Raw genomic sequence first — 18,598 nt, forward strand, 5'->3', positions numbered from 1 at the left:
GAGGTAGTTCTCTAGCCTTTGTTATACAGGAGGTCAGACTAGGTCAGAGGTGGGCAAACTATGGCCTGTGGGACCATTCTGCCATGCCCCTGAGCTCCTGGCCTGGGAGGCTTGCCCCCAGCCCCTCCCCTGCTGTCCCCTCTCCCCCTCAGCCTCAGCTCACTGCGCCGCCGGTGCAATGCTCTGGGTGGTGAGCTCCTGGGGCAGCGCAGCTGCAGAGCCCAGCCTGACCCGGTGCTCTGTGCTGCGCGGCACATGGCTGGCTCCAGCCGGGCAGTGCGGCTGCCAGCCACTGGTGCTCCAGGAAGCACGGTACGGGAGCAGGGAGTGGGGTTGGATAGAGGGCAGGGGAGTTTGGGGGGTGGTCAGGGGTGTGGATAAGGGTCAGGGTGGTCAGAAGGCGGGGAACAGGGAGGTTGAATGTGAGGCAGGGGTTCCAGGGGCAGTCAGGAAGTAGAAAGGGGGTTGGATGGGTCAGCAGGAGGCAGTTGGGGCAGGGGGTAGTCAGGGGACAGAGAGCAAGGGGGGTGGATAGGGCAGGAGTCCTGGAGGGGTCTGTCAGGGAACAGGGGGATTGGATGGGACAGGAGTCCCAGCGGGGGGGGGGGGATATCAGGGGGTGAGAAGCAAGGGGGGTTGGATAGGGGGTGGGGGCCGGACCACACCTGGCTGTTTGGGGAGGCACAGCCTCTCATAACTGGCCCTCCATACAATTTCTGAAACCCTATACGGCCCTCAGGCCAAAAAGTTTGTCCATCCCTGAACTATGTGATCATTGGGGCTGCTGAAGCCTGAAGACATGATTTTGTGGTGAGCTACTCTGGATAGCCTTTTCCCTTCTGTCTCCCCAAGGTCCAGTGGGGACCTGTCCCTCCTAGTTCTTAAGAGCTCTAACTTACTGTCCCCTTCCTTTAAAAGGAGATGAATGAATGAGATTGATTACTTTATTGCTGCATGAAGTGTTCTCCAACTTCAATCTCTCTGGTCACTTGATTAGAGACCTAAAAGTGACAGTTCTTCCACCAAAAAACTTCAAAATCAGACTCCAACGAGAGACTGCTGAATTGGAATTAATTTGCAAACTGGATACAATTAACTTAGGCTTGAATAGAGACTGGGAGTGGATGGGTCATTACACAAAGTAAAACTATTTCCTCCCCCCACCCCCACTGTTCCTCAGACATTCTTGTCAACTGCTGGAAATGGCCCACCTTGATTGTCACTACAAAAGGTTTTCTTCCCCCCCCCCCCACCCCACCCCCGGCTCTCCTGCTGGTATTAGCTCATCTTAAGTGATCGCTCTCCTTACAGTGTGTATGGTAACACCCATTGTTTCATGTTCTCTGTGTATATAAATCTCCCCACTGTATTTTCCACTGAATGCATCCAATGAAGTGAGCTGTAGCTCACTAAAGCTTATGCTCAAATAAATTGGTTAGTCTCTAAGGTGCCACAAGTCCTCCTTTTCTTTTTGTGAATACAGACTAACATGGCTGCTACTCTGAAACCTGTCATTAACAGGCTAGAATCCAAGAGTCGTGGCTCCCAGTCCCCAGCTCTGGCCGTTAGCCCACCCTGAGAATACAGTAGCAGCAGCAGCAGAATTTGGAGCACTTTATAGTTTGCTTTTTCAAACAGGTTCTCGCTCACTCAAGCCCCCATCTCACACGCTCCACTCCCACTGGATGACACAAACAGTGACCACAGTGGTGCTAAGGGAGCCCATACGCGCTGCTCCCTGCAGCTTGTGGAAATTAGCACGCTCTGTTCGTTCTTCTGGCCTCCCTCCAAGCCATATTCTGGGAAGTTGTGGGGAGGGATAGCTCAGTGGTTTGAGCATTGGCCTGCTAAACCCAGGGTTGTGAGTTCAATCCTTGAGGGGGCCATTTAGGGATCTGGGGCAAAAATTGGGGATTGGTCCTGCTTTGAGCGGGGGGCTGGACTAGATGACCTCCTGAGGTCCCTTCCAACCCTGATATTCTATGATTCTAAGTCAGTCGAGCTAACGCTGTCCACGGTGGTGACCTCTTTGGCAGGAAGCAGCTGGGGATTTACTCTTCTAAGCTGAAATCCTCTTACCCAGACCAAAATGTTCTTGTAATGACCAAAAATCCTCAGTGCATGATAGTGGGCCTGATTTTCCACTCTAGCACCTTGTGGAGTTGTTTACAGCAGGGTAAAGTGGGTGTAAAAGGCTGCTCTACTGTGCTGATCGTGGAACATTTGACACCTGTTCACGATAGAGGGTGTAACGGTGATGGAAGGCGCAGGGGGAATCAGTGCCAAACCTGTATGAGTGTAGGTGACTAAGTACAATGCCCTGGGGAGTGTTACTAGTCCCTTGCTGTGCCTGATCCATAGAGGATATGAGGCTGTTGCAGCCTCATTGAAGTAGGGTTGGGATTTTACTTCAAGCTGCAACAGCTCATGCTCTTACCCCTGGACAGCCCTGGTTCAATCGCCAAGATGGCGGCTGTGACACAAGCTTGAAAACATTCACCATCATTCTGGATGCTCTCCTGGGCCTAGATCCACAGTGGGTGTAAACTGACACAGCTCCACCGAAATCAATGGACTGTGATTCACACTAACCAAGGATTTGGCCCAGCGTGTTCACCGGGATTCTGGGGGGCAACATACTGTGACTACACAGGGGTCATTGCATACAAGGACAGATGAGTGCTGCCCAATCCCCATCCTTTTCCTGCCTTTCTAATGGGGCAGACTTCAACATGGCGCCATTCCTTTGCTTCCTTGTTGGTGCCGTAGTTTGACAGCCAATGCCGTTGGGAACATGCCTGGCTCTCCAGGCTCTGTGTATACTTGTCACTGCACAGCCAGCGTGCACGTGGCTTTTTGGTGTCCCCAGCAGTGAAGGAAACAATTATTCACCATTTGAAGGTGCTGGAATACAGCACTTACATTGCATTTGGGATCAACAGTGCTTGTCAGCAGGTCTGATCTCAGCTTCACCAGTGTAAATCCAGAGTAACCCCAGTGCAGTCAGTGGAGCAACTCCAGGTTTACACCGGTATAAGGGAAATCACAATAGAAGTGATTCATTAAGAGGCAGCATGCCTCTTGTCACTCTGTCCTCTCTGAGAGAAGGGTGTCTTCTTTCTCCTTTGCCTCCTACCAGAACAACCCAATTACAGTGACACTGCTTATTGCATTAGCTCCCAGCACGCTTCTCTTCAGTGAATGTGGTTAGAACCATTGGGCCAGCTGACCTAAACTGGCAACTGGGGATCTGCCCCATTGACTCCGATGGTGTTATCCTGATTTACATCAATGTAAAGGAGAGGAGAATTATTATTTGTATGTCTGTAGTACCTCTGACTCATTGTCATGGACCAGGATTGCACCATGCTAGGAGCTGTACAGACACTTCAGAATGAGACCCGCAGATTTCATTGGAGTTACTCCTGATTCACAGTGGGGTAACGGAGAGCAGAATATGGCCGTTGCACAAAAGGGAACACCGTAAGGAGATCATCGTCTCCTCTTGCTGCAGAGAAGCCAAGGTGAGCTGAGCTGTTTGTTCTCACGCAGGGGTTCTCACAGAGGCTGATCCTGTAACTGTATCCCGAGTGTCTGTCACAGAGCTCTTGATGCAAATATGGGGAGCTCTTCACAGCTGTTTGTTAGTTGGTGTAAAGGTGACACCTTGTAATTCCATATGTTCACCCTCTCTCTCTCTCAAAGGAAAGATGGTCTGGTGCAGGGGTGGGCAAACCTTTTGGCCCTAGGGCCACATCGGGTACAGAAATTGTATGGAGGGCTGGGTAGGGAAAGCTGCAGGAAGCTATGCCTCCCCAAACAGTGAGGCGTGGCCTGGCTCCCGCCCCCATTCCAGCTCCCCGGAACTCCCACCCCCATCCAACCCCCCCTGCTCCCCACCCCTGACTGCCCCCGGGACTCCTGCATCCTGTCCAAACACTCCTGCTCTCTGCCCCCTGACCACCCCCAGGACCCCTGTCCCATCCAATCTCCCCTGCTTCCCACCCCCTTACTGTCCCCCTGGGGCGCCCCTGCCCCCTATCCAACCCTCCCTGTTCTCCCTGCCCCACATTACCTGTGGGGTGGGGGAAAGGGGGGCTCAGTCCTTTTCCTGTGTGTTTCCCCTGCTCATTTGGCTGCTCTCCCTGGCAGTCGGCCAGGGCTTGCTCCCTGTCTGGGCTTGGCTGCTGGGGACAGGGGCCAAGCATGCTGGAGGTGGAGGGGGGCCCTGGTTTGCTCTGTCCCTGTCCCCGGCAGCAGGGCCCAGGCCCCTTGACCACCCCTCTGCGATCCCCCCTGCTCCTCGCCTCCCCCCTGGAACTCCCCCTGACCGCGCCACAATGCCAGGTTTACAATGGCACCAGTGGCTCCATGCTCAGAAAGGGCCCTGGCCTGCTCTGCTTGGACTGCACCCCGAGACCCCGCCAGCCCCCTTGGCTCCCCCCCGCCCATCACTTGTTCCTCAGGCCAAGGGCTCCTCTCCACTCCCTGGCCCCACCTCCCTGGCCCTCTCCGCCCCCTGGCCAGACCCCAGTGCACCTCTCTGCTTCCCATCACCTGTGGGGCACCGTCTGTCTCCCCAGAGCTGAGCTGTCTGGGACTGGTGCAGAAGCCTGGCCAGTCTCAGACGGGGCAGGTGACAGTGTGGGGAGCTTGCCTGGGCCCCTCCAGGCAAGTGCGTCTTGAGAGAGCCCGGCTGGGGCAGGCCCTGGCCTGGCTTATCGTGCCACTCCCGAGGGGCCAGAATGATTCCCGGCCCTGGGATCAGCAGCCCAGCAGACACAGCCACCTCCCAGCAGGGCTGCTGAGTGTGGCCGGGAGTCAGGGGTTGGGGAGTGGGTCTCTGCGGGGTGATGGGCTGTGAGGCGGCAGGGAAGATCTGTGTGTTGAGGCACTAGGGAGTGGGGGTTCTGTGGGGGGTGCTGGGCAGTTGTGGTGGGGCTGTGGGCAGGGGGGCACTGGGCAAGGGTGGGGTTGTGCAGGGTGCTGTGGATATGTTGGGGGGTGCTGGGCATAGCAGGTCCGTGGGGGCTCTGGCCACAGGGAATCGGGGGGAGGGGTTCCGGTGTTGGGTGGGAGGGGGCTGTGTTGCATGGCATGGGCCCACCCCCTAGGGGAAGGAGCATGCTGGCAGCACAGGTCCGGCTGGGCCACTGTGTGTCTGGCAACTGCTGGTTTGTAAATAGTGCCCTCGCACTGGGCTGGGTGGAATGGGGCCGCCCCTGTCATGCCATGCCCCATTGCCTCTGGCTGGCCCCTCGCTCTGGGGACTGACGTCCCCATAACATGCTCCTTTGCCTTCATGGGGGCCCACAAATATATTTGGTGCCGGGCCCAGAAAAGGTTAATCTGGCCCTGCTGCGCCGCCCTGGAGCACCAGGTCTGGCCATGCTATAGCCGTGCCACGTGGCCGGAGAGGCAGCCACGCTGCCAGGTGCTGGGGGAACTGTGACTGCGAGGGAGGGAGGGGAGCAGAAGGGGAGGGGCCAGGGGCTAGCCTCCGCCCCACTCACTACGCTGCTGCCGGGGACTTGGGCTGGCTCCTCTACAAGCCTGTCCTGACCCAGCTCCCTGGCAGGAGCTCGGGGGCTGGAGGGAAGGGTCCTGCAGGCCAGATGTGGCCCGCGGGCCGCAGTTTGCCCCCCCTCTGGTCTGGTGGGCAGTGCAGCAGAGTGGAGTCAGGAGACCTGAGCTCAAGGTCTGGCTATGTCAGGGACTTGCAGTGTGGCTATAGATGAGCCATTTGGCTTCTCTGCCCCTCTATTCCTTGTCCATGAAATGAGGAGAGTAACATTTCTTGGGAGTGCAGCCTGAGGGTAAGACTCCTGCATCCATTTACACTGACAGCATTCTTTGAGACCCTTGGCTGGAAGGCAGCAGAGGCGGGTGCAAGGCTGTTGCCAAAGGTAGTTATCAGCTGGGTTCTGCTCTCAAGCCACAAAGGCCAATGTTGCAAACTGTGCCTGGGATCTGACAAACGGGCTGGGGTCTTGCTGCCTCCTCCACCGTCGCCAGTGGTAAAGATCCTATAGTCAGAACTCTGGTGACAACCACTCGGCCTGCCTGAGAGTCACTAACCATCAGAACAAATCACCAAGGGCTGAGGTGGGTTCTCCATTGACAGTTCTGCAACCAAGGCTGGATGTTTTTCTAAAAGGTCTCCTCCGGGAATTATTGTGGGGCCGTTCTCTGGGCTGGGGTAGACAGGAGGTCAGTCTAGAGCAGGGGGCGGCAACCTTCCAGAAGTGGTGGGCCGAGTCTTCATTTATTCACTTTAATTTAAGGTTTTGTGTGCCAGAAATACTTTTTAACGTTTTTTAGAGGGTCTCTCTCTGTAAGTCTATGTGTTATATAACTAAACTATTGTCGTATGTAAGGTAAACAAGGTTTTCAAAATGTTTAAGAAGCGTCATTTAAAATTAAATTAAAATGCTGATCTTACGCTGCCGGCCCGCTCAGCCCGCTGCCGGCCTGGGGTTCCGTTCGCCTAGGCCATCAGCAGGCTGAACAGTGCGGCCGGGACCCCGGCTGGCAAGGGGCCGGCAGCCAGAAGCCCAGACTGGCAGTGGGCTGAGCGGGGCCGGTGGCTGGGACCCCAGACCAGCAGTGGGCTGAGCGGCTCAGCCCACTGCCACTCAACTCGCTGCCTGTCTGGGGTTCCGTCCGCCGGCTCCTGCCAGCCAGGATCCCGGCTCCCGGCCCCGCTCAGCCCACTGCCGGTCTGGAGTCCCGGCCCTGTCCACATACAGTAGGTACCTACCTTCTCCCTGGTTCTAGCACACTCTCTTCCTCTCTCTGCACTGAGATGAGGGTGGGAGTATGCTGAGAACAGGGCTGGGGGTGAAGGAGCAGACTGGGGGTTGGGGTGCAGGGTTTGGCCAGGAGCTAGAATGAGGGAGGGGGCTCAGGGTTGGGGCAGGAGGTTTGGGTGTGGAGCGCTTACCTGGGCAGCTCCCATTTGGTGTGAGGGGTGCAGGTGGGAATGTGGGAGTGTGTGTGTGTGCAGGAGCTCCCATTTGGTGCTCAAGGTGGGAGTGGGGGGTGCAAGAGTTAGGGCATGGGGTGTGGGGGGGTGGGTATATGTGGGGGGCACAGGAGTCAGGGCAGGGGGTTGGGGGTGTGTGAGGGTGCAGGAGTCAGGGCATGGGTTGTGGGGGGGGGGTGCAGGGGTCAAGGCAGAGGGCTGGGGGTGTGGGCTGGGGTTGTAGGTGCTACCAGCCCCCTGCCCTGAGCAGCTCATGGCAGGAGGCTGGAGGGGATATGCCCTGATTCCACCCCCTTCCCCAAGGTCCCCGGAGCAGAGAGCGTGCTGCGGATCCGCTTTTCCCTTTCCCGCTCCGTAGCAAGGGCCATCAGCTGATCGGCCGCAGGGAGGGAGAGAAGGAGGGGCAGGAACCCAGTACCCTGGGGGAAGAGGCGGGGGAGGGGGAAGCTTGCCTGCCCTGCAAGGAGAGAGCGGTGGGCAGGGGGTGGAAAAGAGCGGGCCGGGCCAGGCAGGATTTTTAGTGGTATGCTGTGTCTGCCAGAGTCCGGCAGACAGCAGCCTGCCATTAAAAATTGGCTCGCGTGCCGTGTTTGGCACACGTGCCATAGGTTGCTGACCCCTGGTCTAGATGATCGCTATGGTCCATTCTGGCCTGGGAATCTCGGAATCCTGCTAATGATCCAGGGCAGAGCTGGGCTCCTGCATGGGCTGTGTCGTGCCAGGAAAAGGGAAATGAGTTTTGTGTTGGTAAAGTCGGCAGCTGCTCCCAGGGAACACACCAGGCGCAGAGATGGGGAGTACAAAGAGGCACTTGTATTGTACACAGTCACTTAACTGACCATAACTACAGTCCGAACAGATAGATTAATAGGAGGAGGGAGTCTAATAATCAGGGATCAAGATCTATAACTGTAACTGGCTGAAAGTGTTCTGTACTTTGGGGGCTGGTTTTTAGAGGCACCACATAGTCACAGCACAACATTTGGCTCAAGGGTGTCTCAAGATGCCAGAATTACTGACCACTTTGTAAAACTGCAGGCCCTTTTTATAAAAAATTGATTCCTGATTGACTTCAGCTCCATTCTTTGTAAAACTTTCCCCAGTAAGCATGGGTCAGCCAGCCAGTAATCAGAACCATCCAGTAATGTCGCTGGCTCAGAGCCACCCCTCTAGCAATCCTGTCCGCACAGATTCCATTTAATCCGGCTGAGCATTTTAGCAGCTTTGATAATATTTCCAGAATTCTTGCCTTTTCCAAACCAAACTTCCCTACTTCCATTCCTGATCCCCAAACAGAAACAAACAATGCAATCAAAGGAGAAGCTTGTTTGCAACGCACAGACTAACCCAGAGAAAAAGGAAAACATGATGGGTTACTTCCTGGTCTGTGAATCACAGGGTAATCATAAAAAGAAAAGGAGTACTTGTGGCACCTTAGAGACTAACCAATTTATTTGAGCATAAGCTTTCGTGAGCTACAGCTCACTTCATCGGTAATCATAGATGCAGTAGTAGCGAAGGCTGTAGCTATGATGAATACTATGATAAAGCAAGGATATGCCGTGTAGTTTATGCCCTGGGTTTGTTTACCAACCAAACAGGACCGGATAGAGAGCTGCCCTACAGAAAGAGACTCAGAGGAGAATGAAGCCTTAGCTGGGAGGACACATAAAGACCTTTACAAAGGAATCCAAGTAAGACACGGAGAGAGAGGGGATGTAGCTGCCGGGACCTCTACCTGATTCCACAGAAGCAGCTCTAGCTTCCCTGAGCACCTCCACGGAGGTGAAAGTCACTGTTGCTTTTTCACTGTGCTAGAATGCTGAGCTGAGAAGCCCACCCCCCCTTTCTCTCCTGAACATTCGTGTTACTATAATAATCCTGCTGAGCATGTGTATGTTGAGCTTAAGAACATAGAAGTGGAAGGGCCCTCCTGGACCAGAGACTCCAGTCCCTGGCTATTGCAAGCAGCCCTGTCACATGATCCCATTCATAAACTCATCACCTCCATCTTAAAACCAGGTAGGTGTCTTGCTCCAATTGCTCCTATTGGGAGGCTGTTCCAAAACTTCCCTCATCTGGTGTTAGAACCTTCTTTGCATTTCCAGCCTGAACTTACTCAGACTTCTCATCCACAGATCTGCGGGTGCTTTGCAAAGGGGGTTCAGCATCAGCACATGAGCAGGGACTGTGGGGAAATTGAGGCAGGGAATAATTACAGGCTTAATGTTCAGAGGATCTCTTTCTCCAGCTCTGGGTGCTGCAGGGAACCCAGGGCCTTAGGTGCTGAACCGGGCAGCTGCAGCAGCTCCTGTGCAGGTTCTGTGCAGGCGCTGAGAGCTGAGCTGGAGGCTGAAGTTGCTGGTGTCTGTCTGCTCCACTGCTGGGCATCGTGGAGCAGGGAGGGGCACTGTTCAGTGGGGATCCAGGAACAGAGGGGTGGACTGGCCAGGCAAAATTTGAGTGTTGTGATCCCGCGCTCTGGGTCCAGTTGTCAACCAGCAGCATTTTGCAAAGGGAAGTGCTGGAGCGCTACTCCATCCCGGATTTCGGGTGCCAGCAGCACTACACCCCGGTAGAAATGTGGGGAAAAGGCATATGGATTGAGTACAGAACAAGCAATTTCTTATTTAATCCTTGTAATACAGTACTGTTGGCGCGCTGCCCTGAATGTCAGTGACAGAGGGTGGAATAGAGCCCAGGGCTCCTGGTTCCCTGTCCTCCATTTCACCTGGGGCCCAGGACAGGTACCTGGGATTGGCTGCGGACTCTAAGCCCTGGTCTACACTAGGACTTTAGGTCGAATTTAGCAGCGTTAAATCGATTTAAACCTGCACCCGTCCACACAATGAAGCCCTTTATTTCGACTTAAAGGGCTCTTAAAATCGATTTCCTTACTCCACCCCTGACAAGTGGATTAGCACTTAAATCGACGTTGCCGGCTCGAATTTGGGGTACTGTGGACACAATTCGATGGTATTGGCCTCCGGGAGCTATCCCAGAGTGCTCCATTCTGACCGCTCTGGACAGCACTCTCAACTCAGATGCACTGGCCAGGTAGACAGGAAAAGAACCGCGAACTTTTGAATCTCATTTCCTGTTTGTCCAGCGTGGCAAGCTGCAGGTGACCATGCAGAGCTCATCAGCACAGGTGACCATGATGGAGTCCCAGAATCGCAAAAGAGCTCCAGCATGGACCGAACGGGAGGTACGGGATCTGATCGCTGTTTGGGGAGAGGAATCCGTGCTATCAGAACTCCGTTCCAGTTTTCGAAATGCCAAAACCTTTGTCAAAATCTCCCAGGGCATGAAGGACAGAGGCCATAACAGGGACCCGAAGCAGTGCCGCGTGAAACTGAAGGAGCTGAGGCAAGCCTACCAGAAAACCAGAGAGGCAAACAGTCACTCTGGGTCAGAGCCCCAAACATGCTGCTTCTATGATGAGCTGCATGCCATTTTAGGGGGTTCAGCCACCACTACCCCAGCCGTGTTGTTTGACTCCTTCAATGGAGATGGAGGCAATACGGAAGTAGGTTTTGGGGACGAAGAAGATGATGATGAGGAGGAGGTTGTAGATAGCTCACAGCAAGCAAGCGGAGAAACCGGTTTTCCCGACAGCCAGGAACTGTTTCTCACCCTAGACCTGGAGCCAGTACCCCCCGAACCCACCCAAGGCTGCCTCCTGGACCCAGCAGGCGGAGAAGGGACCTCTGGTGAGTGTACCTTTTAAAATGCTATACATGGTTTAAAAGCAAGCATGTGAAAGGATTACTTTGCCCTGACATTTGCGGTTCTCCTAGATGTAGTCCTAAAGCCTTTGCAAAAGGTTTCTGGGGAGGGCAGCCTTATTTCGTCCTTCATGGTAGGACACTTTACCACTCCAGGCCAGTAACACGTACTCGGGAATCACTGTAGAACAAAGCATTGCAGTGTATGTTTGCTGGCATTCAACCAAAATCCGTTCTTTATCTCTCTGTGTTATCCTCAGGAGAGTGAGATATAATTCATGGTCACCTGGTTGAAATAGAGTGCTTTTCTTCAGGGGACACTCAGAGGAGCCCATTCCTGCTGGGCTGTTTGCCTGTGGCTAAACAGAAATGTTCCCCGCTGTTAGCCACAGGGAGGGGGGAAGGTTGAGGGGGTAGTCACGCGGTGGGAGGAGGCAAAATGTGACCTTGTAACGAAAGCACATGTGCTATGTATGTAATGTTAACAGCAAGGTTTACCCTGAAAGAGTGTAGCCACTGTTTTATAAAATGTGTCTTTTTAAATACCGCTGTCCCTTTTTTTTCTCCACCAGCTGCATGTGTTTCAATGATCACAGGATCTTCTCCTTTCCAGAGGCTAGTGAAGCTTAGAAAGAAAAAAAAACGCACTCGCGATGAAATGTTCTCCGAGCTCATGCTGTCCTCCCACACTGACAGAGCACAGACGAATGCGTGGAGGCAAATAATGTCAGAGTGCAGGAAAGCACAAAATGACCGGGAGGAGAGGTGGAGGGCTGAAGAGAGTAAGTGGCGGGCTGAAGAGAGTAAGTGGCGGGCTGAAGACAGGGCTGAAGCTCAAATGTGGCGGCAGCGTGATGAGAGGAGGCAGGATTCAATGCTGAGGCTGCTGCAGGACCAAACCAGTATGCTCCAGTGTATGGTTGAGCTGCAGCAAAGGCAGCTGGAGCACAGACTGCCACTGCTGCCCCTCTGTAACCAACCGCCCTCCTCCCCAAGTTCCATAGTCTCCACACCCAGACGCCCAAGAACGCAGTGGGGGGGCCTCCGGCCAACCAGCCACTCCACCACAGAGGATTGCCCAAAAAAAAGAAGGCTGGCATTCAATAAATTTTAAAGTTGTAAACTTTTAAAGTGCTGTGCTTAAAGTGCTGTGTGGCATTTTCCTTCCCTCCTCCACCACCCCTCCTGGGATACCTTGGTAGTCATCTCCCTATTTGTGTGATGAATGAATAACGAATGCAGGACTGTGAAGCAGCAATGACTTTATTGCCTCTGCAAGCAATGATTAAAGGGAGGAGGGGAGGGTGGTTAGCTTACAGGGAAGTAGAGTGAACCAAGGGGCGGGGGGTTTCATCAAGGAGAAACAAACAGAACTTTCACACCGTAGCCTGGCCAGTCATGAAACTGGTTTTCAAAGCTTCTCTGATGCGTACCGCGCCCTCCTGTGCTCTTCTAACCGCCCTGGTGTCTGGCTGCGCGTAACCAGCAGCTAGGCGATTTGCCTCAGCCTCCCACCCCGCCATAAACGTCTCCCCCTTACTCTCACAGATATTGTGGAGCACACAGCAAGCAGTAATAACAGTGGGAATATTGGTTTCGCTGAGGTCTAAGCGAGTCAGTAAACTGCGCCAGCGCGCCTTTAAACGTCCAAATGCACATTCTACCACCATTCTGCACTTGCTCAGCCTGTAGTTGAACAGCTCCTGACTACTATCCAGGCTGCCTGTGTACGGCTTCATGAGCCATGGCATTAAGGGGTAGGCTGGGTCCCCAAGGATACATATAGGCATTTCAACATCCCCAACAGTTATTTTCTGGTCTGGGAATAAAGTCCCTTCCTGCAGCTTTTGAAACAGACCAGAGTTCCTGAAGATGCGAGCATCATGCACCTTTCCCGGCCATCCCACGTTGATGTTGGTGAAACGTCCCTTGTGATCCACCAGAGCTTGCAGCACTATCGAAAAGTACCCCTTGCGGTTTATGTACTCGGGGCTTGGTGCTCCGGTGCCAAGATAGGGATATGGGTTCGGTCTATAGCCCCACCACAGTTAGGGAATCCCATTGCAGCAAAGCCATCCACTATGACCTGCACATTTCCCAGGGTCACTACCCTTGATATCAGCAGATCTTTGATTGCGTGAGCTACTTGCATCACAGCAGCCCCCACAGTAGATTTGCCCACTCCAAATTGATTCCCAACTGACCGATAGCTGTCTGGCGTTGCAAGCTTCCACAGGGCTATCGCCACTCGCTTCTCAACTGTGAGGGCTGCTCTCATCTTGGTATTCATGTGCTTCAGGGCAGGGGAAAGCAAGTCACAAAGTTCCATGAAAGTGCCCCTACGCATGCGAAAGTTTCGCAGCCACTGGGAATCGTCCCAGACCTGCAACACTATACGGTCCCACCAGTCTGTGCTTGTTTCCCGAGCCCAGAATCGGCGTTCCACAGCATGAACCTGCCCCATTAGCACCATGATGCATGCATTGTCAGGGCCCATGCTTTCAGAGAAATCTGTGTCCATGTCCTGATCACTCACGGGACCGCGCTGACGTCGCCTCCTCGCCCGGTATCGCGTTGCCATGTTCTGGTGCTGCATATACTGCTGGATAATGTGTGTGGTGGTTAATGTGCTCCTAATTGCCAAAATGAGCTCAGCGGCCTCCATGCTTGCCTTGGTATGGCGTCCGCACAGAAAAAAGGCGCGGAACGATTGTCTGCCGTTGCTCTGACGGAGGGAGGGGCGACTGACGACACGGCTTACAGGGTTGGCTTCAGGGAGCTAAAATCAACAAAGGCTGTGCCTGTACATCAAGGAGTATTTCAGGCAGGACTGCACGGAGGGTTCCAATAAGAAATGGTGCACCTAAGTTATCGTTGTTATTGGAACAAGGAGGTTAGCCTGGCCTCTGATTGATACATGGCTAGATTTACCTCGCTGCACCTTCTCTGTGAGTGACTGCAGTGTGATCTAGACAGGGGAGGAGGCAAATGAGTACAAAACAAATCTGGTCTATTTCTTGTTCTGACCCACTCCATCTATCTTTTACATCTTTGGCTGGCAGCAGACGGTGCAGAAGGACTGCATGCCATCCACATCTCATGGCTGCTCGGCAGAAGATGGTACAATATGACTGCTAGCAATCCTCATCTCTTGCCTGCCTGGCAGAAGATGGTACAGTACGACTGCTAGCAGTCCGTATCGCCTGCCCGCTCACCATAAGACGGTTCAATAGGACTGACTGCAGGACTGAAGAAAATGACCTGGTCAGGTCACTCCAAATTTAGTCCCTGCGCCCATGTCTGCCCAGGCGCTCCCAGCCGACGTGGCCAGGAGCACCTCGGACACGACGAGGATGACTACCAATCGTATTGCACCATCTGCTACCAGAAGGCAATGGGTTGCTGCTACTGTGCAGCAAAGCCGTACCGCCTCTGCCAGCACCCAGGAGACATAGGGTGACGGTTACCTGAGCTGGCTCCATGCTTGCCGTGGTATGGCGTCTGCACAGGTAACTCATGAAAAAAGGTGCGAAATGATTGTCTGCCCTTGCTTTCACGGAGGGAGGGAGGGAACGGGGGCCTGACGATATGTACCCAGAACCACCCGCGACAATGTTTTAGCCCCATCAGAGTGCTCCATTGTGAGTGCTCTGGACAGCACTCTCAGATGCCCGATTGTTTGCCATTGCTCTGACGCTGGGAGGGGTGCTTACAGGGTTGGCTTCAGGGAGCTAAAATCAGCAAAGGGGGTGGCTTTACATCAAGGAGTATTTCAGGCAGGACTTCACGGAGGGTTCCAATAAGAAATGGTGCACCTAAGTTATTGTCCTTATTGGAACAAGTAGGTTAGCCTGGCCTCTGATTGATACATGGCTAGATTTACCTCGCTGCACCTTCTCTGTAAGTGACTGCAGTGTGATCTAGAAGAATGAGTCCCCTAGACAGGGGAGGGGGGGAAGCAAATGAGTACAAAACAAATCTGGTCTATTTCTTGTTTTGATCCACTCCATCTATCTTTTACATCTTTGGCTGGCAGCAGACGGTGCAGAAGGACTGCATGCCATCCACATCTCATGGCTGCTCGGCAGAAGATGGTACAGTACGACTGCTAGCAGTCCGTATCGCCTGCCCGCTCACCATAAGATGGTTCAATAGGACTGACTGCAGGACTAAAGAGAATGACCTGCTCAAGTCACTCCAAATTTAGTCCCTGCGCCCATGTCTGCCCAGGCGCTCCTGATCGACCTCACAGAGGCGACCAGGAGCACCTCAGACATGACGATGACGGCTACCAGTCGTACTGTACCGTCTGCTGCCACAAGGCAAGGGGTTGCTGCTACTGTGTAGCAATGCCGTACCGCATCTGCCAGCACCCAGGAGACATAGGGTGACGGTTACCTGAGCGGGCTCCATGCTTGCCGTGGTATGGCGTCTGCACAGGTAACTCAGGAAAAAAGGCGCGAAATGATTGTCTGCCCTTGCTTTCACGGAGGGAGGGAGGGAACGGGGGCCTGACGATATGTACCCAGAACCACCCGCGACAATGTTTTAGCCCCATCAGGCATTGGGATCTCAACCCAGAATTCCAATGGGCAGCGGAGACTGCGGGAACTGTGGGATAGCTACCCACAGTGCAACGCTCCGGAAGTCGACGCTTGCCTCGGTACTGTGGAAGCGCTCCGCCGAGTTAATGCACTTAATGCACTTAGAGCATTTTCTGTGGGGACACACACACTCGAATATATAAAACCGATTTCTAAAAAACCGACTTCTATAAATTCGACCTAATTTCGTAGTGTAGACATACCCTAAGTGATTTAAGAGGCTGAGATAAAGGAGCAGTTCCCCTGTCTGACAGCAGGGGCGGCTTTGGTAGCCAACACTTCACATGGGAAGCCTCTGATTGGATTTCTGCCCCTACCTCCCCACTTCCTCTTCCTTCATTGCCTTCTCCTGGCTAACCCAGCAGGTTGCACCTTGTCCTGGGAGGGGCCCACAGGCAGCGAATGTGGCTGCTGATCAGACTGGCAGCAGGTTGGAAATCTGTGAGCCAGACTCAGACTGTGAAAACAAAAGAGATGGAGTGGATTGAGCTGTTGTGTAACCTCAAGCTGTGGGGGGCTGGGTGTCTGACGGCACTTACACCTCTGTAACCCCCTGGCTCAAGGAGACCAGAGACCAACCCCACAGTGCTGACAGGCCAGGCAGTCTGGTCGGCAGCACTCGGCATACTGGGGCCCAGCTCAGGCTTGGGGGAAGCAGCTGCACCTCCTGTGGAGTTCTCTGGGCCATATTCACCAGGAACATAAATGGGGGTATCAGCCACACAGAGTGGGTAGGTGTGAAGGAGTGGGTGTGAGTCTATAGTATAACATGCACCCATTTGGGTTTGGCGGGTGTGCAGACTGGGTGTAACCTACACACTGAGGGGTGAAATGGAGGCTGAGTAGCAGGAAAAGCAGCTAACAGGAGAGATTCAGGGGGTGCTGCCCACTTCCTTACACATTACTGTAAGTTGCTTTCCCATCACCACCCTTTGCCTCCTGCACCCCCAAACATGTAAATAGCACTCACTATGCACAGGGCCTGTCGTAAAAATAAAGGGAAGGGTAACCACCTTTCCATATACAGTGCTATAAAATCTCTCCTGGCCAGAGGCAAAACCCTTTCACCTGTTGTCAAGGTTCCTTCCCCACTCTGAACTCTAGGGTACAGACATGGGGACCTGCATGAAAGACCCCCTAAGCTTATTCTTACCAGCTTAGGTTAAACACTGCCACCACTAAAGTGTTACACAAAGAACAGGGGAAGTGCCCACTTGGAAACGTCTCCCCCCCAAAATATCCCCCCAAGCCCTACACCCCCTTTCCTGGGGAAGGCTTGATAAAAATCCTCACCAATTTGCATACGTGAACACAGACCCAAACCCTTGGATCTTAAGAACAAAGTAAAGCAATCAGGTTCTTAAAAGAAGAATTTTATTAAAGAACAGTAAAAGAATCACCTCTGTAAAATCAGGATGGTAAATACCTTACAGGGTAATCCGATTCAAAACATAGACAATCCCTGTAGGCAAAACCTTAAATTACAAAAAGATACAAAAACAGGAATATACATTCCATTCAGCACAACTTATTTTATCAGCCATTTAAACAAAACAGAATCTAACGCATATCTAACTAGATTGCTTACTAACTCTTTACAAAAGGAAAAGGAGTACTTGTGGCACCTTAGAGACTAACAAATTTATTTGAGCATAAGCTTTCGCGAGCTACAGCTCACTTCATCGGATGCATTCAGTGGAAAATACAAGTGGGGAGGTTTATATACATAGAGAACATGAAACAATGAGTGTTACCATACACACTGTAATGAGAGCGATCACTTAAGGTGAGCTATTACCAGCAGGAGAGCTGGGGTGGGGGGGACCTTTTGTAGTGATAATCAAGGTGGGCCATTTCCAGCAGTTGACAAGAACGTCTGAGGAACGGTGGGGGGGAATAAACAAGGGAAACAGTTTTACTTTGTGTAATGACCCATCCACTCCCAGTCTCTATTCAAGCCTAAGTTAATTGTATCCAGTTTGCAAATTAATTCCAATTCAGCAGTCTCTCACTGGAGTCTGTTTTTGAAGTTTTTTTGTTGAAGAATTGCAACCTTTAGGTCTGTAATCGAGTGACCAAAGAGATCGAAATGTTCTCCGACTGGTTTTTGAATGTTATAATTCTTGACATCTGATTTGTGTCCATTTATTCTTTTACGTAGAGACTGTCCAGTTTGACCAATGTACATGGCAGAGGGGCACTGCTGGCACATGATGGCATATATGACATTGGTAGATGTGCAGGTGAACAAGCCTCTGATAGTGTGGCTGATATGATTAGGCCCTATGATGGTGTCCCCTGAATAGATATGTGGACACAGTTGGCAACGGGCTTTGTTGCAAGGATAGGTTCCTGGGTTAGTGGTTCTGTTGTGTGGTTTGTGGTTGCTGGTGAGTATTTGCTTCAGGTTAGGGGGCTGTCTGTAAGCAAGGACTGGCCTGTCTCCCAAGATCTGTGAGAGTGATGTATGGTAACACCCATTGTTTCATGTTCTCTATGTATATAAATCTCCCACTGTATTTTCCACTGAATGCATCGGATGAAGTGAGCTGTAGCTCACGAAAGCTTATGCTCAAATAAATGTGTTAGTCTCTAAGGTGCCACAAGTACTCCTTTTCTTTTTGCAAATACAGACTAACATGGCTGCTACTCTGAAACCTAACTCTTTACAGGAGTTCTGACCTGCATTCCTGCTCTGGTCCTGGCAAAAGCATCACACAGACAGAGAGAACCTTTGTTTCCCCCCACTCCAGCTTTGAAAGTATCTTGTCTCCTCATTGGTCATTTTGGTCAGGTGCCAGCGAGGTTATCTTAGCTTCTTAACCTTTACAGGTGAAAGGGTTTTTCCTCTGGCCAGGAGGATTTAAAGGTGTTTACCCTTCCTTTTATATTTATGACACCTGTAAAGGGTTAAGAAGCTAAGATAACCTCGCTGGCACCTGACCCAAAATGACCAATGAGGGGACAAGATACTTTCAAATCTGGAGAGGGGGGAACAAAGGGATCATCTGTCTGTGATGCTTTTGCTGGGAACAGATCAGGAACGCAGCCTTCCAACTCCTATTAAGGTAGTAAGTAATCTAGCTGGAAATGCATTAGATTTCCTTTTGTTTAATAGCTGGTAAAATAAGCTGTCCTGGATGGAATGTATATTCCTGTTTGTGTCTTTTTGTAACTTAAGGTTTTTCCTAGAGAGATTCTCTATGTTTTGAATCTGATTACCCAGTAAGGTATTTACCATCCTGATTTTACAGAGGTGATTCGTTTATCTTTTCTTTAAT

General features: G+C 52.3%; 1 protein-coding gene across 1 annotated transcript in view; it reads left to right on the forward strand.

The window, feature by feature from the left end:
- Window positions 1–9,833: 9,833 nt before the first annotated feature.
- Window positions 9,834–18,598, forward strand: part of LOC140918012 (uncharacterized) — a 34,268-nt gene continuing 25,503 nt past the window's right edge. Inside the window, exons 1-2 of the mRNA XM_073361538.1 lie at window positions 9,834–10,698; window positions 11,286–11,716. Coding sequence (XP_073217639.1) covers window positions 10,116–10,698; window positions 11,286–11,716 — 1,014 coding nt within the window. The 5' untranslated portion in view covers window positions 9,834–10,115. The remainder of the gene's footprint in view (window positions 10,699–11,285; window positions 11,717–18,598) is intronic.

Source organism: Lepidochelys kempii, chromosome 10 (genome assembly GCF_965140285.1).
Source record: "Lepidochelys kempii isolate rLepKem1 chromosome 10, rLepKem1.hap1, whole genome shotgun sequence".
Taxonomy (NCBI): Eukaryota; Metazoa; Chordata; order Testudines; family Cheloniidae; genus Lepidochelys; species Lepidochelys kempii.